Below are 21,444 nucleotides of genomic sequence, written 5' to 3' on the forward strand. Positions count from 1 at the left end.
GCTTTTCCAGGAGGCTTGTGGCATCCTGGCCTTGAAAAGCAAACAATAAGCAACCATGTGTTCTGTTGACACATTCAACTGCTTACAGATCTTTTACAGCACACAGTGTAAGAATGTGCATGTATAAAAGCTGCTATGGGTGGTGGGGCTTTTTAATCTTTTCTCCTCAACACATCGTGTGCTGGTTGTGACCTCATCGAGCTAAGAGTTGTGCTACAGCTTCTATATCAAGGCTTTGCAGGTGCCCGGGCACTGATGAGAGCTCATCACAGCCTGTCCCGGCGGGCAATAGCTGCTCGGGTCGTTTGGGCCCGGCTCATGACGCGCCCTCCTCCGCCCGTGCCCTTTAAGGGGCAGGCGGGGCCGCGGTTCGGTGGGTTGGGGTTGTGCAGTTGAGGTCGGTCGTTTTGTGGCAGCTCTCGTTCGTCTCGCCTGGGGCAGCCTGACTCGCACCGCATGGAGATCTCCCTCAAGTGCCTGCCCGGTGGGCGGGCTCCCAGCTGCGGGTGAGCGGGGTCAGGGCGGCTCTGGGGTGGGGGGCGATAGCGGGCTGTGCTGTACCGCACCGTACAGTACCGAGTGCTGCTGTACCGCGTGCTGCTCTCCATAGCTGCTGTCCTGCTGGGGGCTTCCCCAGCTGTTCCAGGGCGGGAGGTGAGGGCAGCGGCGGTGGTTCTCAGCTGTGTGCTGGGTGAACCTGTGCAGAAGTGAAAGTTTGTTGTTCTTTAAGCTGCTAGGGTAAATGCAGGGGCTAGAGAGTCGGCTTCGGAAAATCCTACCGTATTTTTATGGTATGTATGTGAATCTTTAAGAATATAGTCCTTGTCAGAGGGCTCATTGTTTGAGTTAAGGGCTGTTCCTTCAGATATGCCTTGTCTAGAAGTTTAGGGGAGGATTTTTCTGTCTTGGAGAAGTTTTGTCACACTTCCATGCTTTAAGTGTAAATCAGACTCAGTCGAAGCCTGTATCCTCTTTCCTTCTCACCTGCTCCTGTTGTTTCTTGCCTGGGTTAGGTCTTGCTTACTCATAACACATGCACAGCGGTGCTGCTTCTTCCTGTTGAGGAGAATCTGGTGCAGGGCAGCAGTTGTGGGGTGTCAGGGTTGAGTTAGAATGCAAATGTGCCTTGCTCCCTAGAGAGTACTCCCAGCTATAATTGTGATATGTTTTTCTGTCAGATGGTCTTTTATTCTTCAAAGTTTCTCAGTTATGCTGGGGTAGCTTTAGTAATGTTTATTTGTTTTTTTCTTGAAAGTCTAAGTAGAACTGTATTCTTCTAGCATTCTTTTTAAAAAAACCTTCCTGTGTTTTCCCTGCCTCAAAATCAAAGGCAGCCCATCTTTACGAATGATTGATTTAAGGTGTAATAAAGATAACCTTTGGGATCTGAGTGTTAAGATTAATTTTCACTTCATCCTGTGGGGAAATGGTACTGTGGTGCCTTGGCTGTGTTCAGCTCATTCTCTTGCTAGGAGGCTGCTGGTCCTGGCAAACCTTATGTGCTTTGTGGCCTGCAGCTCAGGTGAGAATAAAGAAGTAAAAATGCATTTGAAAACTTGGAGTGTTTTTTTTGATTTTGAGCTGGAGAGGAAGTGGTTATTTCTATGAAGCTCAGAATACAAGGAGTAGTTTGGTGGATGGTTAATGGGGCTGATAACCAGCATGCATGGCTGCTTCTGATGCAGTTGTTCTGCTTTAATTTCTCCCTCCCTACAACTGTTAACTGTTTGATTCTGACCTTTGTGTGAGGTGGTGAAGTTGTGACAACTACAGCTCTGGAAAAGGGGGCTGGAAATCTGGGAGAGGAGGAATGCCTTCAGTGTGGCATTTGGTTGGGAGGGAGAAATTTCTGGTGATTCTAGGCTTCTACAACAGCCCTCTGTGCTTGTTCCCCTAATGTATATCATAGATATATGATATATATCTATATATGTCATGCCTTAGTATTTAAGTAAATAAATATCTGTGACTTCAACCCTTTAAATGGTGTGTTCTTAACACCAGTGTGCTGTGCTCTGCTTTCTTCTGCACTTGTTTCTGGTGGTGAAATGCAGGTTGTTCGGAGAGGTGCTAACAGCAGCCTCTGCTTGTCCCAAAGCTTCAGCTTTAGAAAGCAGATAACAGCAGTAGTGAGTCTACTCTTAAGTGTTCTGTTTAATGACTGGGAAATAGTTTTTTAAATGTTGCTACAGTTGAATTATTTTGATGATGTGATCAAAGGGGAAATGCTTTTTATCTTTTGCTCTTTTAAGACAAGACACTGGATACTCCACAGACCTTTAATGTAATGTGAATGCCTAATGTAAAACTGCAACATGAAGAAATCATCTGCTGAAGCATTCTGCTGATCTCTAATTAACGTATTATTTATATGGCAGAAATATGATGGCTCAGTCAGATCTAGATCTAAAAGAGACGGCTCTAAAAGAGGATTTGAAGTTTTACTTCATGAACCCCTGTGACAAATACAGAGCAAGACACCAGATACCATGGAAGCTGGCTTTGCAGATTTTGAAGATAGTTATGGTGACCTCTCAGGTAATCTTTACCCTGTTGTTACTCCTAGAAAGCATAGTGATGGCATGCGGGAAAAGCATGTCTGTGGTCCTGCACTCTGCCATCCTTGAGTATTCCTCACTGCCTTGGGCTTGTTGCTCCAGTTCTGAAAGAAAAAAAGTGCTGTGGAAGGCATGTATTGAAGGGGGAAAATAACATAAACTAAGTTACAAATGCCTCCTGAAGGTTTTGGGGCAGTGTTTGATCAGCTAATTAGCTGTTTCTAAGGTAATGCTTTAAAACAAATGACTCATCTTTTCCACGAAATCTCACGTGACCTTAACAAGTGCTTGCTGCTGCAGTGCTGCTGTATGTTCTGCTTCCTATTTAATTCATATATAATTGTTTCTCTGGGCCATGTCAAAGGGGATGGTTTTCATAATGCAGTCAGTAACATCAGGTTTAAGTGTTCAGTGTGAAAATGCTACAGTCTGCCTGGTGATGGCTTAGGCTGTTGAAATCAGACATGCCACTTGCTTCTGTGTTTCAAACAGTCCATGGACAGCATAAGTAGAGGCAAAGGAGAGCAGGTATTTGAACAACACTGCTATCATGGTGTGGTTGGTTATCTTGCAGTCTACTGAGAAATGCTGACTGGAGAGTGAGGGAAGCAAAACAGGACAAATGTGAGTAGAAAAATCTATCAGTAGGTTTTTTCTGGACCTTTGAAATGTAGGACACTGACGCCTGACACTTTGCAAGTAAATGTACAATCTCCTAGAACTCACTGAGTTCGAGGATTTCAGGCTGGTGTTTGGCTTACCTGATAGGACAAAGCCTTACCCTGCTTATGTGACCCTGCCTTCTGCTGAGTGCTTCCACCCTGCAGATCCCTGCTGGAAAGATGGGGTGAAGTCTCTGGTTTCACTGCTTTGGGCCTGGTGTTCCAGTGCAGCTCTGGACATCACAAGACATCACAACTTCACAAGACCCTTCAGGTTCACTAGATCTGTACTCGCTTTCAGGCTTAGTCCTGGAGAGTGCACTGAAGGTGCTGTCCCAGCCACACATGGCCCTCCGTGGGCAGAACAGTGCTCTGTTACTTCTGTCCCAGTGTGAATAATGAGCTTTGCTCAAAGCTGTGCTGAAATCCCCTGGGGAGTCCCCAGAGCAAACCCTGTTGTGTATGCTTGTTTTCTGTGCTGTGGCTGGAAGACCCCTGATCTTTTTCCAGTTATCTTGAGTAATGCAAGCTCATTTGCAGTACTCAGATAATAATTTCATAGTCATGGCAATGTAATTAATGTAGGAATTGGCTAAAAGTGTGAAGTTTCAGTTCTTAATCTAAAGGATATGTATACCAGGCACTGCTGGCATCCCCTTTTCTTTGTCCTGGTCATGGCTTTTCTATGCAACTAGAAGGCTTTGGTCTAAACAGTGCTGCTGCATGCATCCTTTTAGTCTATCCCCAGACTAAGCCATTAATGCCTAAGACAAAAGATGAAGAATCCCAGTGAAGGGTGTTTGATTTCCATTACCTTGAGTGCAGACATCTGAATATTAGTAAAGCTTGCTTGCTTGTTCTGGGGGAATTCTGAGCTCATGGTTCCCTTGCTTGCAGTTTCACTTACTAATCCTCTGCTTCTTGGAAACTCCATACAGTAATGTGCCAGTTTCACTTCACTTTTAAGTCTGGGATGAGCATTTGCTTTTTGGAGCCTGGGACATTCTCCAGGTTCTATGTTCATGAAGAAACTCTAGTTTCCAGATTGATTTCAGCTTCTAGACTGCTGATTTTCCATGGTGGATGGAAATGGGTCATCCCTACAGTTGATCAATGCAAATCCTGAGGGGTAACTACTGTCTGCTGCCGCCTCTTATTTATAGCTTCCTTAAGCAGTGCCAGGCTCAGGGAGTGATGCTTTTTGTTGCTCTGAGGTCCCATCATGCTTTCCTCTAGCTGTGTGCCATGCTAAGGAGCTGCTGCTGTTCTGGAGCAAAGCTTTTCTGCCCTCTGTACCATCCACAGAAATTGCATCAGGTCACAGTTAGAGCTGCTGGTCATGGATGCACAAAACAGAGCAGTGACCAGCTCTCTGTTTAGCTGCTGCGCACTTTTGGAATCAGTAGATCTTACTGATTTCTGTTTTTCTTGTTCAGCATATGGTAACCTTGACTTTGTGGCCTTAGTATTGTAAAAAGGTAGATACTCTGTTCCCATTTGTAGCAGGATGACAGTAACATGTTCCCTTCTGTTTCATATTTATTACACTTTTAGTTGCTTCTGAAATGTTGCTGTTTCAACAACATTTAAAACTTCTGTTTCTCTTGTCAGCTCGTCTTCTTTGGTTTGAGTAACCAGTTGGTGGTTTCTTTCAAAGAGGAGAACACTGTTGCTTTTAAACACCTATTCCTGAAAGGCTATTCTGGTGTCGATGAGGATGACTACAGCTGCAGCATATATACCCAACAGGATGCTTATGACAGCATATTTTATGTTATTGATCAGGTAAGTGTATTTATTTATAATGAAGAGTATTTAAGCTGCTTATTATACTAGTAGATTTTTACTGAGCTTCAGTTTTTCAGTTTCCATTTGAATTTCAAGTTTGATATTTTGGTGAGTCCCTTTAGGTGGGTGTCACAAAGCTTAAGTGTAGACATCTGTGTTTTTGTCTCTTGGAGATGAGTCCAAGACAAAATTGTATTCATTTAGTGCTGAAATCCAGGAAGCTTGAAAAACAGTTGTCTTCCATGAACTGCAACCTTTGTTTAAGTCTTACTTTGAAGAGCTGGGGGCCTGGGTATACCTATGCATGGTATTCAAAAAATTTTCTGCTTACAGCCACACTGAATCACAGCTTTGTAGCAAGTGCCAGAGGCCTCAAACTGGGGAATATGGCACTTTCAGGAATGCAGGGGGACTGGCCCTGGTTAAGGTTAGTACTTTGAAGAACAGTTACTTTACAATTGTGGGAGGAAGGTGAATAAATCTAGGGTGAAAATTCAGTGGATGTTTTTATATTTAATTTGGGTTCATCTAAGAGCCATGACATGAAAGAGGTCTTCTGTGTGTAAAATGAGACCAGTCTCCTGCATTTGGGATGGTTGTAGGCCCAGGCCCAGTTCAAATGGTGTGAACAGTAAGCAGCTTTAAACCACCTCACTCTTCCCCTGCCCTGAGCCCAGCAGCACATGGGGAGGCTGTGCCTCCTTGTTAAATATCCTCTCATGGGGAACTGCTGCTTCTTGGACGTCTGTAGGCTACAGCAGAACTACCAATAGATGCAAGGTATCTGTGCTGTGCTGGGCAAGGATAAAACTCTGTTTCCTGGTATGTTAAAACAAGTGTTGCAGTAGTTTTCTCAATCCTCCTTTGAATTCTCAATGTTGCTTCTATTTTTACTGTACTGTGCTTACTTCCTTGCTTGCTTTCTTTTGCTTTACTTCTTTTGTAGGCACTAAAGCTGAGATGAAGTCCAGATAGGAGACGATACAAAAAGTGTAGCTTTATATCCTCAAGGATGAGTCAATGTGTGATACAGGCATCGGAAAGGGTCTCTTCATAATGTGTCTATGTTGTGTAAATGCTGATGAGTTCCTTAAGGAGCTTAAAAAATAGTGTGATCTGGTTGTCTAGTGACCTATACTGTTCCCAAATATTATTATGTGTAAGTCTTTAAAAACTGACTTCAAGTGAACATTGAAAGGGGAGAAGGGCAAGTAGAAGGATGTTGTATTATAGAAGATTATAATAACACACAGCTATTTACAACTGGAGGTGGAAAAGCTCAGTGAATGTTAGGCTTATGCATGTATTACTGGGATTTTCACACTTGGAAGGGATAAGAAAAATACAACAGACATATGCACTTGGAAGAGTGCACAGCTTTCCATACTCTTGTGTTTGGCCCAGTCTGGGAGCTTCTGCAATGAAGAAACCAGCGGAGTGGCTGTGTGCACCCAGTTGCACAGTGAATCTGCAGGGCAGGACCAGGGTGCTCTGCTCATTGCTCTGTCCTGGCTGCTCAGAAATGTAACAGTGGAAATTTTGCTTATATTGTTATGTAGTACTTATTGAAAGTGGTGTGTATTTGTACAACTCCGAGCCAGGTGCTTCCCTGGGCCTGAGAACATGTGAACAGTGTGACAGCTGCTAGATTTGGTGATTTGGAGTTGCCATGAGAGGGATGTGAAGCAGAGGTTAATGGCTGTTTCCATTCACTGGATCTGCCTTAATCAAATATGGCTTCCTCAGTTTCAATTATGGTCATATTCTGTCTGGGTGTGGAGAGTGGCTTTTCCTCTTGGATGTCCAAATGTACTGGGGATTGGAAGCAGCAGTGCAAAGCAGAGCTCTGTATGAGGACAGTCTTTGGACATGCCATATGTGGCTATTAGTGACCACAAAGTGGTATTACGTGATGGGCCAGTAGGGAAAAATGCCCATGGGAAGGAGGAAAAAGTGCCACAGCAGGTGATGCGTATTAACAAAATTGGTGTTTAAAGGAGGAAAATTATAATTTGTATCAAAACCAGCTGAACAAAATTCTTAAGAGAAGGGAAGCCTTGTCTGACTTCCCATGTTTATTTATCCTGAGCCTCCTGGGAAGATAAATGCATCTTTCAGAGCTAAACAGTGCTGTGTGCTGCCCTGAGCTCTTTTGCTTGATGAGGTAATTATTAAAACCTAATGAATTACTAGATGTTTATGCCTCTTTCCTTAAAGGGCCCCTGGTCCAACTGACTACTCTTGCATGCTGCCAGCTGGTGCTGAGATGGGCTGGCGCATGGGCCTGACCTTGAGCTGCTCTGAGCTGGGTTTTCACAGTGGTTATTGTTGTTTTTCAATGGATCTATCCGTGGAGAATATTTGACTTGACACTGCTGTATTTACTTGCATTTCTAGTCCTTGTTTTTAAGCTCATATGGAGAAACTAGCACAGTAATGCCTTCCAGGTGACTTGAGATTTATTTTGAATAAGGGAAAAGAAAGTACCTTCTTCACAGACATGCTTTTGAGTTACCTCTGTGCTTGTGTAACATGAGCAGGTTAAACTGTTTTTGGAGGCTGCCCAAGCTCTGTGCATACTCCATGTTTGCAAGCTGTAGAGTGAAGGCTTCACTTTTCTGTAGTCACACAGGGCATAGCTCTGATTTTGCTCTTAGAGTGGATTTTATGGACTAAAATGAAAACTGAGTTGGGTTGTATGTGCTTCCAATCCCAGCCTCTTCACAGACAGTCATAATCCAGGTACACTAATCTGCCTGCTGTAAGGTGGTTGCTTTAGCAGAGGGATTACTGCAGAAAAGGAGTGGAGCTCTTAAGGTAGCTTACTGGTTATTTTGGCCTTGAGTCTTAAAATTTCTTAACATTTCAACATTTAACTGGCTGTCACAGTGGCATCTGAGTTAAAGATAGAAAAATAGTTTTATTTATACAGCACCAGATTTCTTAAAATGTGTTGAATTTTGAACAAAGGATCTTGAAGTTCCAAGTGATGTGAAAATGAACACCCTCAAGAGCTTGATTTGTAAGCTTTCCCTGGTGTCTCTGTGGTTAGTTGCAGGACTGCACTGAAGTCGCTACTAGACATATTAATAAAACTCTTCTGGTAAATGGCCAGCAGGCAATGGGTAGTTGTTTGTTTGTTTCAGGAAGCATAGCAAGTACTACTTGTTAGCAGCCGTCACTTTGAACTTTCCAAAATCCATTATTTCACATAAGTCTTTAAGTAGATAGTGGGTTTGGCTGTTGTTTTTTCCTTCTTTTTATGTAAAAGTTATATCTATACAAGTAACTGCAAGCTGCTGTCTCTTGCAATAGGGCAAGCATCTCTGTTAACTTCCAGTACCATATTGTTTTTAAACTAGTACAGACAATTAAAGAACATATCCCTGGGGACGCTTGGATACGAACATGATGGATCTGGCTTAAAAATTTGTAAACAGCAGTACAGGAGAGGTGGGATGCTTCCTTCCAGTGACAAGCCAAACATAGACGTTTCTACAGAAACAGGTATGATGCTGTTGTACTAAAAAAGTGTCTTACTGTGAAGTAGTTAAATTCTAATGCTATTCTAATAGCTTTATTAATATATATATATTTTCATTACAATAACAGAAAAATTAATCTGTTTTTTTCCTCCTTCCTTATTGCTTTCTAGGAGGCTGTTCAGCTGTGTTTGTTAGTAGGTTGTGGTTTTTTTTCCCCTCTGTTTGTGGGACGTTGTTTGTTTTGTTTTTGATATTTTTGTCCCATTTGAAATGCTCATATATAGACACAGTTAAAGCTCTAACTTCTGTGGGTTGCTGTCTCTACCATCTCGTGGTACAGGGGCTTCACTGAAGCTTCTCTCCAGCTGCTGTGTGGACCCCTGAGCTGGGGCTCAGTTTGAGTCTTTGTTTGATTGGAACTTGTGATTGAATCTGAAGTTTTATGCTTTTTCTAGGTGAAATTTTCAACATTGCAGGTTTTCTTTTTTATTTTTCCTCACAGACTGTATTATCTTAAAGCCCCAGGAGCTAGCCAGTAGGAATGCTGAAGAGAAGTTGAACTCTTCATTCTTCAACCTTGAATTTTACAGGTAAACTAACTTGGAGGGGAAGGGAGGATAAATGTTTTGATTTTGTTTTTTTTTTTTTTTTCACTTTTATGTGAATTGGATGGATTTGTTTTTTTGTTTTTTTTTCTGTTTCTATGCTTTGTGCATTTGTGTATCTGTGTGCGTATTTATACACTTCTTAAAAACATTCAGGCTTATACAGGTTAAAATCTCCTTCAAGCTGAAAGGTGTTGCCCTGCAAACAATCCATGCCCGTGAATTGCCTGACTGCTATGCATTTCAAAATACTGTGAGTATATAGAGTATGACACTTCTGACACTGTATATATAACTGGAGTTTAGGGGCCCACAAGCATCACTGTTATGTCTAGACGGCAAGGGGAAGGCTGTTGAGCATGTCCTGGTCCTTATTTTCCTCTTCTAATCTGAGGCTCTTCAAGAGGTTTCCATGGGCCAATGTTATTTCCAGCTGGTAATTTTGTAGCTTGATAAGAGAATATGTAGTTGTTGGCTTTCTGAAGGTTAGATCTGATATTTAACTTCTTGAACTGCTGCTTTTGTCCTTTTTGAGTACGTATTCTCAAATTGTCTACACTGTTTATGATGACAGCTTTCTTAAAACCTACCTAACAAGTACTGATGTATATCATGTCAAAACACTTAGCAAGACTTGCTTTACAAAGTAAATTTTGCTACTCTTTTTTCTGATATACTTTTATGTTTCCAGATTACTTTCAACAATAGAGCTCACAGTGGAAAAATCAAAATCTATTTTAATAGTGATACTGATATTCAAGAATGCAAAGACTGGCACATACTTGGTTCTGGTAAGTATGGTGCACGCTTATTTGTGATGTTAAGTATATTTTCCCATGTATTCCCTGCTGTGCTGTCTGTGCTGTTCATCCTGCCCACCCACTGCCCCTGCAACAAAAAGCCTTTCCTAATACAACTCATTACCTCTTTGTAATTATGTCTTGGAAAATAACTCTTTTTTTTTTGTAAGGGTATTGAGCTTGCAGTTATCTCTGTATAGTGGTGCATGTTGGCATCAGGCTCTGTCTGAAAGGAGGATTTTAATTGTTCTGTTGTGCTGAGATTATTTGAATAATTCACTTTAATGTACTAACAATGGTATATTCCCAGCTGAAGCCTCATACAGTTTTCAAAAGTATCTCTCTTTGAGTAATTGAAGCATGCTATTTCTCAAGTTTTTACTTTTTCCCCCCTCTGCTGTGGTTAAATTTAATGATATATATTAGAAAGGATGATATCCACACTCCATTTCTATTGTTAAGGCTTTATCTGATGGCTGAGACTTGGGTATTAAAGTCTGCTTCACAGGAGTAGTTGCTGTATTGTACTCTATGCATGTACTCTACTTCTCCTGTAAACTTGCTGTAAAGGGCTGTGGCAGTGTGATAATTTTCTTATGTCCTATATAGTATCTCAGTTAATGGTAAGGTCAGATAACCTGCTTTTTGCTCGGTCAAAGTCAGTGTTTCTCTGATAACAGCATATTGAACTGATATTGGAGTGGTATCTTGTAGTATGTTCTGAATAACCACCAAGTGTTCTGGTGTGCATCTATATAGTTTCTTGGCAGCTCTCTTTCAGCTGGCTGTCTAGAGATGTTTACCCTATGTGGATACTTGGCACAAAGATGGACAGTTGACCTTTATGGGGGGAAAGATGTCTATATTAATATATGTATTTTTATTATACTTTCTTAATTTTGAAAAATTCAAACATGCTTTTCATTCTTTTGACCCACATAATTCTCTGGTAAATTGTGCTCCAGATACATTGGCTCAGGAAGGAGTATTTTTAAACCTCATTATTTTGTGGGATGAGAGTGTTTAAATGCAAAATAGGTGATGTTTTGTAACAATATGTGCTCAAAGAGATGAGACAAAACAAGACTTATGTTATTTCTTTGACTTTTTACAGTTCTCCAGAAAAACAGTTTGTATATCCTAATTTTTGATGGGTTTGTCATCTTAAATTGCTTAGCATCTCTTATCCTCTGCTCACGGTCCGTTGTTCTTGCCTTGAGGCTCCGACAAGTAAGTGTAGTGCTCATAATCCCAATGTTCCTTTTTTCTCTATCGTGTTTGCTGGTTTTGTGTAGTAATGCTTTGAACTATCAACTAGCACATCTGTTGCACAACCTTGCTCTTACTGTATTTCTTCCTTTAGAAAGAATGTGGAAGTGTCTGTGATGAACGGTTAATGGTAGAAAGGGGTTTTACTTCAGATCGTATAGTACTGTAATATGAACTATTTCATTGCCTCTCTAGAGGGCATGTATTCTTGAGCAAAAAGAGCAAGTGAGAGCAAATAGTATGGTGCAGGTGGTGACATTGTTGGCTCTATTGGAAGTGAGGATTGTCTTATAGCTGTATTTGAGCTACAGTTAGTAATTCTTATTTTACTCCTCTTGGGGATCAATAGAAACTGCTTGTGAAGGAGGTTGAAAAGTGTATAACAAGCCATGGCTAAGCTAGTAAGGATGAGTTACAAAGTCAGCTGTTCTGTGGAAAGTTGGTCTTCACTGGTCTAAACCAGTTTTAATATGTTTTTCCCCCCTTCTTCCTTTCTGTTGTTATTGCTGATCATTTTTAGGCTATTATTCCAGCAAATACTGTGGGCAAAAAGTGGGTGTGTGTATACTGAGAACTGTTACAGTACTGGGGCATCTGTAAGTATTTTTCTTGCAAGGAGACCTGTAACTGAACACCTAAATGCTTCTCGACAGAGATTTGTTGACTTCTTCTTGGAGAAATACAACCGTTGTGTCAGTTACACTGATCGCATGGAGTTCATAAATGGATGGTATGTCCTGGTAATTATCAGCGATGTGATGACAATCACTGGGTCAATCCTAAAAATGGAGATAAAAGCCAAGGTAAGAAGAGCTTTAGGTAGAGTACTAGACTCATTAGAAACAAGTGTAATGTGTTTTAACCTGGGGACAAATGAAAGTGAGCTGCAGCAGTTGCTTTTCATCCCCATCCAACCTGGTGCTGAATGTCTGCAGGGATGGGGCACCCAAATAAAATCATAGAAATAGTTGTGCACATTACACGGGGAAGTCAGGAGTCATCCCCTCAGATAAAACAGGTCTTTTTCCTGAGACTGGAAACATAGTTATTATAGCCTGTGGTCATGGCCTGCCCAAAGTGCAGGTAGAGTTGCTGTCAGCTGCTAGTCCTTGACCTCCAGATCTGAGCTTGCTGATGTTGATGTGTTTTGTCCAGCTAGCAGCTTCTAGCTTTATTGGAAAAACTGTGTGTCAACAATTCACATGTTTACAAAACTTTGTATTCTGTGAAAAATTAGTAGTGTGCTGTTGCTGCTTCACGTGTACAAATGCTCAAAGGGCAAATTCTCAGAGAGGCTTTCAGGGGAAGCATGTACCAATGTCCAGCTTTCTGGTGAGGTGGGGGATGAGGGTGGGAAATCTTGAACTTGGTGGGTATCGTGCTTATTGTCACCAGTTCTAGCCCTCTGCTAAGACCAAGTGCAAATAGAATTGGTTGTAAACATTGCTGGTAGTGAAAGTGATGTTCTAGTTTGAAACAGCTGGCAACCTGTTCAAAGCTGTTAACGCTTACAGCACAGATGGAGCTTGTAGTCCTGAGGTTCACTTCTTGTTTAAATGATGGCTTACATATTACTTGATAGATAATGAAAGCTTGTTGACCTAACAGTGGTGCACATTAGCCATTATTAAAAATGAAAAATTTGACATATTCAGTCCAACTTTAGAACTGTACAGTAACTGAAGTGAGGGCTCTGGTTCTTCTGGGCTTCATGCAAAACTTCAAGAATGTTGGTGTAGCTGTGCTTCTATGTACAGTACTACTGAATCTGGGTGGTCTCTCTAAATAAAGTGCAGCTTGTTCTGGTCTGATTTTTGTGATGTGGCAACATCCTTTCAATATTGGACTGCCCTGCTTTATTTGTCTGACCTGGTGAAACTTCAAGCTGACAAACTTGTTGCTTTGTAACCTGACCACCTGCTCTCTTTGGATCCCTCAGAATCTCACAAGTTACGATGTCTGCAGCATTTTACTTGGAACGTCAACTTTATTTGTCTGGGTTGGAGTCATCAGATACCTGGGATATTTTCAAACTTACAACGTAAGGCTGAAATAAAATATTCAGCAGTTAAAATCTGTATTTATAGCTGTTGCTCTTATTCAAATCTCTTTTATATGTAACTTTTTTCTCCTTCTCTTTTCTTCCACCCTAACTTGTAGGTGCTCATTTTAACTATGCAAGCATCATTACCCAAAGTGCTAAGGTTTTGTTGTTGTGCTGGGATGATTTATCTTGGCTATACTTTCTGTGGTTGGATTGTATTGGGACCATATCATGAGAAGGTATGTTAGCAGTATTATTTCTTTCCCTGTCTAACTGTGTGTATGTCTGTGTATTGCTCCTAGTTAGAAATTTAAGACCTGTTTCTAGTGAGCGTGTGTGTGGGTTTTTTGTTGTTGTTGTCGTTCTTAAAAACTCCAACATGAAAAAATGTTGCTGTGTTTCTCCTCCCATGTGCACCTCCTGTCACCTGCTTCTTCTAACAAAGCAGCTCTACTCTAAGCTGTACTGACCTGTAATCTCCAAAGCAACGTGGTTTCTGATGGTGCTCGGATGGGGCAGGGTCTGGCTCGGCTGAAGGTGCGTTGCTCTGTTCTCTTTCGCCCTCTTCTGGTAATTCCGGTTGCATTTGGGATGAAGTTCACTGTCACTGTTAGATTTCTGGGAATCTCATAAGCTCTGACTTTGTTCTCTTAAGTTTTTTCCCAAGCAATGTAACTTCAGCCATTAAATCTAAAATGGACTAAAATGGAGGAATTGCTTATTTTTCTGTGTTTACTTTGCTTCCTGTGAGGGTATGTTTTGTCTGATATCAAGTTTGAACAAGCAATGTTTACCTTGGACATTCCTCTTCTTGTCAGAAACCTTAGTACAGTAGAAAAGCTTTGTATATTTCAAAATACATGAAAACAACTGTTAATTTGAGGTCCTTTCCACGGACAAAAAAGAAGGGCAGATTGCTAATGTGATAAATTCTAACTATCCATAAATGAGTAACAAATATATGACTTATTCTTGGGTCTGTTTTGTTTTTTAATTTTCTGGTTACATTCACTGTGTAGTAATGAAGATGCATGTTGCAGTGCTTGTTTCAGCTTCTTGTACTCCCAGAGTTTGAATTCCTCAAACTTGGTGTAATTTTCTCTTTTAAGAAATGTAGATGCTCAGTCTGTGTGTATTTCAACTTGATAGCAATGCATTTTTCTGGTATGCTATATGCTGTAAAATGATTTGTAATGGTGCAGACTAACTTCTTTGTGAGAGACATAGCCCAAATGCTGTTCTTCCTACTTCCCTGCAACCTCTGCAGCACTTAACACTGGTTACCTGGGCAAAAGGAAGCATGGTTAATAATACACCTATCCATGGGAAGTTAACTCTTTCACAGGTCCTTATAGAGAGAAGCAACTGTAGTTCTGCAGGGTTTTGGGTGTTGTTTATGAATGCTTCTGCACAGCTCCACTGGAAGGCAGTGTGGTGCTGTGCAGTCTTGTGGGTGGGGCAGGCAGCCTGCTTGCTGTGCAACCTGTCTCTTCTGAGCTGTGCATGTATAGAGGTCTATACGTGTTCTCAGAGGTCTGAAAACCTTAGCTAAAAAATACAGGTATGGCTGAGTTTTCTTTTTAGTAACTCCCTCCTTCCCTTCTGTAACTGAAGTCAAGGAGAGAACAAAAACCTGTTCGCAGTGTAGCAACAATTTGGAGGGCTTGTAGATGAACTCTGCTTAGCAGGCTTCTCTCTGGCATCACAACTCAGCAGTTTCTCAAGAATTATTTGTGCCATGCCTCTTGTCTTCCTAGATAAGGATATGCTGCTGGGTCTCACAGTACACTTAAAAATATAGAATTTAAGGAAAAGAAGGATGAGCAATATTTAAAAAAAAAAAAAAAAAAAAAACACAAAAAAGCAGACCTGTCGTTCTTGTCCAATAGTATGTTTTCCTTATAAGCATATACATCTTGATAACTTGGTTTCAATATAGGACTGTGACTGTAGTCGTGTTACTTCACTGTAACACGAGTGAGTTAACACTTAATGTTGCGCATTTACTCACGTTTGCTCACAGAGTATTGCTAGCAGACTTGGTTATTTGCAGAGGCAGAGGGGAAGTGTACTTACCTGGTCATTGTGCACAGTTTAGCTTCAGAGCTTGGGGAAAGGAAATCAGATATTTGAGATAATGCCCTTGAAACGAAACCATAATTCTACCCAGACAACTCCTCAGTCACTGTAACTTGGAGATTTGGAGCTACAGCTCAGAGGGCTTTCTGAATGGCAGATGATGTTATTGCAAAATCTAAATAACTGATCACTACAGAGAAAATTTATTGGCGTCTTTACCTGTTGGGCAACGCAGGGTGTTTCTTGAGAATAAATCTATATTTCTGGTGTTGGTGTAAAGTGCTCAGAATTGTGTAGCAATATAATCATGGTTATTGCTGACGTCTGTGTTTCAGTCTGAATGTGTGGAAAAGAAACAAAGTATGTTAGTGTTGGAATGTTTTGGATGGCTTTTTTTTTTTTTTCCCCTGCTTAAAAAAATACTTTTGTAATAACACTTTCATCTTCCCTTTAATCTAGATGAGTGATTTCTAGATTCTAATATGACTTTGTATTCATTATCTTCTAGTTTGAAGACCTGAACACAGTAGCTGAGTGTTTGTTTTCTTTGGTCAATGGTGATGATATGTTTGCAACGTTTGCTCAAATCCAGCAGAAAAGCATGTTGGTGTGGACGTTCAGTCGGTTATATCTGTATTCCTTCATTATTCTGTTTATATACATGATCCTCAGCCTTTTTATCGCTCTGATCACTGACGCCTATGACACCATTAAGGTAAAACATCAGTATTCTATTGCATTTCTAACCAGCTTCATATTTGTTCTTGTTCATCACCCAACACCATAATATCCAGCATTGATTATGATGATTTGTTAGCTTTTTTTTTTTTTTTTTTTTAATTCTTACAGCATATTAAATTAATGAACCCAATGGCTTCTGGCTTTTATACTCTAGAAGAGACCTTAGAACATTTAATGCTCGATAAGTTCTCATGTGTTGTAAGCAACATGCTTTATTTTTCAGAAATATCAACAAAGTGGGTTTCTAGCAACAGATCTGCATGAATTTCTAAAAGACTGTGGCGATGTTTCTTACAGAAAAGAGCAGACTTCCATGCCCTTTATCTGCTGCTGTAGAAGGTCAGTTAAATGTTTTTGATATATGTTATCCTCACAAATACGCTAGTTAACTTCTCACTGTGAAGTCCTTCTACGCAAATATGGGAGCACTTGGAATACTTGGACTCTGTTATTCCTCTTGTGTTCTACTTGGTGTTACATCTTTGGAATGCTAATGGTGAAAGGGAGCTTATTGAGTTTAAACGCGTTTGAAGTGTTCTGCTCATACGTGAATCACTGTGCAGAAACTGGTGGAAGTTGATCATGGGATGGGAGAGCATAATGTGGAGTTGCCAAGAAGCTGGGAGCAAATTAAGTCTTTGCAGTTTAGGGTTTTGTAATCTTTCTGTTTCTAAATAGCTTTTCCACTGGGCTGGGGGAAGTAGCAGACAGCAAGAGGATGTGATTCAGCAAGGGACCTGTACTTATTTGCAAAGCCCTGTTATGTTCATGAGGCAAACGTAATCTGTCAGTGTTGAAACACTGAACTCAAGCCATTAGAGATCTTAGTGAGGGTCCTTGATGATATACAAAGGTCTCCTTTGAAACTCATCAGGTTTGGAAATCTATTCTTTAATTCAGTGTCTGAATAAAACTGATGCACCTCTGAGTGCCTGACTACTTGTGTGTGGAATGGCCGTGGGCACAGCCCACCTGGCAGGGAAGCCAAGGCTATAGAAGGAGTAGTGCTGAATATGAAAGCTTTTTGAGTCCTATCTAGTGTAACAAATCCTCCTGCTCATATACTGAAGCTTTTGTGAAGTACAGTTTCATTCTTTTGATGTAGTCTGGCAGAAAGCTAGCAAGGTGTGGCTTCAAATTTCACATCCAATTTGCTGCACAAAGTTATTATCTACTTGAGCATAATAAATGTGCTTTACTGTAATATACTGCGGAGTGTGGTAAGGGCAGAGGTTTGGTAGCTGGAATGCAAGTAGGTTTTGCTATTGTAACAGTTTTCTATTTGACTGTCAACATACTGTGCTTGTGTTGAGATCTGTATTCTGAAACTGGGAGAGCAATGTGTAAAATGTGCAAAATTCATCTTGACTTCTGTGTGGGTAAATGCTTCCTATTCCTTACTAATTTTTTTTTTTTTTTTTTTTTTTGTTTTGCAGACGACAAAGTGATGACAACTTAATACTTATCAATTGATGGTTATGCATTGAAATTCACCACTAATATCTGCAATGAAAGCATAGTTATATGGAGAAAAGCAATTCTCCATCTTGCAAAGAAGCCCATTATCTGGAACTGCCTCACTCTGAACAGACTGGTCTTACCTAACTGAGGTGTCGGGGGAAGAAAAGCCACAAATATGACATCGGCTGGCTGACCAGGAAGAGAGCCCTGAAGCTTTGGGGGAGAGCTGTCAAGAACTGCATTCATGCCCTGAGTTCTGTCATGTTAGTGAAGACTGATCCTTGGAAGTGTCCGTGGGAGCTCTGTTTGCTAATCGTGAAAAGAGGAAGAAAAATGAAGAACCAGAAGAGAGGAAGAACCAACAGTTCTTCACAATGAATATATGAATGACATTTAAAAGTAATTCCATAGTAAAAAGCAAGCAACCAAACAAAAACCACACATCTAAAACGTGGACTATTGGCAACTACAACTATTGTCAAGAAGGGAGGAAGCATTCACTTATCTTAAAATGACACATTCAACATTGAGACTGTAACTAGCACAATTCATTACCTTGAAATAAGCTCTTCTAAAACTATAGAGCTGCATAGAAGTGCAAAATAATTGCTGTTTTGCTGTTCTCCTTTTTGTAAATGTTTTAATGTCATTTGTAGATCACAATCTTTTCTTAACAGTTTTTACTGAAAAGAAATTTGTTGGATTTTTTTGTTGTTGTTGCTGTTGTGAGGCTTCTTTATTATGCTTTTTTGCCAACAGTATTTGATGTATAATGTGTCTAAATTAAACTCTTTAATTATAGGCAATTTTTATTTATTTTTTGCATGGTTAGAAACCTCCACAGTAGGCATAATTTAAAGAATGATGGAAAGATTTATTTTTTGCAGGCAAATTGAAGTACTGTTCTACTTTGTGAGTTGGACTGGATGCAGTTTGGTTTAGGGTAAAAAGGAAATTATGCTGGCAAAACTTGTCCACAACCCTTACCTTCCTGATAGCATCATCTTACAGATGGTTCATCCTCAAAATACTGCCTGTGTTCACCCTTGCTGTCTGGCAGGAAGAAGAGTCTTAGGACTCTTGTTGTGTAGTAAGATAATGGTTAGAAACTATCTAGAATTTGGTAGATTCATGTTTTGTTATTTACAGGCAGTAAAAAGAACTAAAACACAACAGCTGTAAAGGAGAAAGGCTTGTTAGTTGTGTCATCCAAATCTTCTGCTCTTGTTGACAGCGCTACTGGTTTACCTGCAGTAGGAAAGGCCCTAGACATTGAAGTATGGCTTGCTGCCTTTGAGCAAAGGTATGAGAAGCTCAGTAATGTGTCACCGTGGATGTCTCCTGGATGGGATATGGACTCACAATTGCTGACTTGGGAGGTCGAAGTCTTATCCATTCAGTAGTGCTCCTATGAAGCCTATAGTGGGCATATGATGGAAGAATCCAACCCAAATGCAGCCTTCTCAACTGTAATCACCTCTGAGTTCTAGGGATGTGATCTTTGATTGTATCATAGACTGGTCAGGTCTTGATAGAAAAGGAAAGAGATAAAATAATTTGTGCAGCTCTAAGACAGGATAGCATGTTGCAAGAGTCTGAAAACAACTGAGGCTTTAGAATGTGTAAGCTCTCTGGATGCTTTTTTTTTGGTGATGATCCTAGTGTTTGTGTAATTTGGGGAGAAAGGTTAGAGGCCTGGTGCAGAATGTTACTGTAGTTGGCTGTGCAGACTGTGATCCAGTGACAATGATACTAGTTTCCTATGTGTTTGGACTTTGTTGTGGGCCTGTGTGGGCACATGTAAGGCCTTCCATCTGTAAACAGGTTTTCTGTCATCTAAGAGCCGGCGGTTCTTGTACAGGTTCAGTTTCTACTGAGTATCAATGCAGAACTTGTATCTCGAAGAGCAGAATATTGAATACAGTCTTCAGTACTGGCCTTCAGATGGTCTTATCACCTTTGAAGTGAGTATCAGAAGGCAGAGGGAAATGCTTGCTAGCAAGAGCTGGAGCCTGAGGTCTTGGTGTGCTACTGGAGCTGGGTATGAACCCAAAAGCAAAGCAAGCCCAGCAGCTGACCTAGAAATACAGCTGCCTTTGCTCCTGCTCCACGGGAAGTAAAGGCAGCTTCAGGCTCAACTGGAGCTTTCTTCTGTTCATGTGGCAGCTATGCCTTTTGTCTAGTAGAGATCTCAATGTACTTATATTTGTTCTAGGATGTGGTTAAACACGACAAACAGCAGTGTGAGTTACTCCTTCTCACTTCTAGGGAAATGAGTTACTTGTTTGTCATCTGCTGGAAACCCAGAAAGATGCCCACAGTGTCATAAAGGAGCTTGCATCTTTCAGTGCACTCCTCCTCACACCAAACAGTTGGAATTGCTGTGTGCCTGTTTCTATAGTTGAGAATAGCCAGCAGAAACATCATTTAGGACTTCAGTGGAGGGAAGCATTGGACATATGATGTGTTGAAGCATTAGATCCAGCCTCACCTGTAAGCTGGCTAGCTATTGCTTCTGTTGTGTTATTCTGTGTGTTTCTGCAAACAGAACAACAAAAAGAACTTTGAGATGTCTGTAAGGCCTTGTTTTTGATGGCTGTCATCTGTCTCTGAGACTGTAGCTGTCCCTGTTATTGGTCAGCACTGGATCTCCACCAGCTATTCCCAGTGCCTGTTGCCATGTGTAGGTTTTTGGAGGGCTCAGATCCAGCAGTTGGAAGAGGTTGCTAACTGAAAGTGAGCTGTGTCTAGATCAGAACTAACTCTGGGGCAGCTCCTTACTGACCTGAGTGCAACCAGGTAAAGGCTTCTTTGTGAGGGAGTCCTCAGGGAATTAGGGTACCTATTATCAACCACAGGAATGTAGAAAACACTTACCATTCTTATTGCTTTTCAGGTTTAATTTCTATAATGCAATCACAAAGCTTTCTTGTCCTGTATTGATTTTCTTCGTTTTTTTTCTTCTCCTTTGTAAAACATATGAGACACTTGCTACCTACATTACTGCTTCAGCCCACCCTTATTAGAACAGATCACTAATGTATTTTAGAAATCAATTTGTCTTCACCACCTGGTTGGCTTGTTTTTGTTTGTTTTCTTTTTTTCTCCCATGCTTTACTCTTGAAAGAAAGCTAAGAGCCAGTTATTGGAGCTCCTCATTGGCTCTCTGTTCTGCGAAGGTTGACCTTAGCAGGGAATCTAGCACACATAGGCTCCTAATTCTATGCATTAATGTGGGCTTCAATTCTGCTGCTGGCTGATCGGTGGTGCCACCCAGCTGTTAAGGAGTAATGTGCTGTAATGGAAGCAGGACCTGAGCATAGGTTTTTGCAGAGAGCCCTGAGTGCAGGCTCTTAGCTCAGTCTGCATTGTATGTGATGAGCTTCACATTTCCAGGGAGCAAGTCTTAAAAGGAGAGAAGCAAAAGGGGGAAGGCAGTGAACAGGCAGACCTGGAAGCAAAGGGCAGGAGGGAGCAGAAGACAGCTTCCTGAGCCATCTGCAAGGTGAGTGTTCAGTAAGGGGGGAATAGGGTGGGCAAGAGCTTGTTCTTTTACCGGGCTCTTCCCCTTATGAACAAAATAGGAAAAACTGCTGTAGTAGAGGTAGTGTGGCACATTGTGTTTCATGTTAATGTGTGGGGCTCCACCTATTTCTAGCGCTGTAGTATTTGTGCTGTACTTGCTACTGGGATGTCTGAGAAATAAATAGCCTTCATTCTGTGACTTTCTTTTGTCAGTGCTCCAGCAGCCACACGTATGGCCCTGTGCATCTGAGCCACGTTGCCTGCATTTGGTGAATCAGACAGGTGGGCAGCACTGGGACAGACCCAGTGCTCAGACCTGTGGCACCTACACTGGCGCTTAGTTTGTCCTTAATGGTAAAGCCAGCTCCTGCATGCCAGGATGATGAGAGCCTTATGCGTTCTGTATAACCTTGTTGAGTACAGGATT

The 21,444-nt window shown here is 41.1% G+C and overlaps 1 protein-coding gene across 3 annotated transcripts; it reads left to right on the plus strand.

The window, feature by feature from the left end:
- Positions 1–358: 358 nt before the first annotated feature.
- MCOLN2 (mucolipin 2) lies at positions 359–18,293 on the plus strand. Of its 3 annotated transcripts, none has more exons than XM_015870444.2 (14): positions 364–506; positions 2,379–2,538; positions 4,832–5,005; positions 8,371–8,515; positions 8,996–9,083; positions 9,255–9,351; positions 9,790–9,889; positions 11,013–11,128; positions 11,821–11,970; positions 13,107–13,208; positions 13,328–13,450; positions 15,799–16,005; positions 16,255–16,370; positions 17,468–18,293. In XM_015870444.2, exons 1-14 carry the CDS (start codon positions 457–459, stop codon positions 17,502–17,504), a joined length of 1,665 nt encoding a protein of 554 aa, XP_015725930.1. In that variant the 5' UTR covers positions 364–456; the 3' UTR covers positions 17,505–18,293. The 3 variants fall into 3 exon arrangements, with proteins under 3 accessions (XP_032302152.1, XP_015725930.1, XP_015725931.1); XM_015870445.2 differs by lacking the exon at positions 364–506 and adding an exon at positions 562–791; XM_032446261.1 differs by lacking the exons at positions 15,799–16,005; positions 16,255–16,370; positions 17,468–18,293 and adding an exon at positions 13,660–15,718 and having other exon boundaries at positions 359–506.
- Positions 18,294–21,444: the final 3,151 nt, after the last annotated feature.

The sequence above is a fragment of the Coturnix japonica genome, chromosome 8, assembly GCF_001577835.2.
Source record: "Coturnix japonica isolate 7356 chromosome 8, Coturnix japonica 2.1, whole genome shotgun sequence".
NCBI classification, from domain to species: domain Eukaryota; kingdom Metazoa; phylum Chordata; class Aves; order Galliformes; family Phasianidae; genus Coturnix; species Coturnix japonica.

What these genes read in the sequence shown, in the direction of transcription:
- MCOLN2 (XM_015870444.2), top strand. Translation starts at nt 457, where the DNA reads ATGGAGATCTCCCTCAAGTGCCTGCCCGGTGGGCGGGCTCCCAGCTGC. An exon ending in TAGTTATGGTGACCTCTCAG is followed by an intron (nt 2,539 to 4,831) that starts GTAATCTTTACC and finishes TTCTCTTGTCAG; the next exon opens with CTCGTCTTCTTTGGTTTGAG. An exon ending in TTGCCTTGAGGCTCCGACAA is followed by an intron (nt 11,129 to 11,820) that starts GTAAGTGTAGTG and finishes GCTTCTCGACAG; the next exon opens with AGATTTGTTGACTTCTTCTT.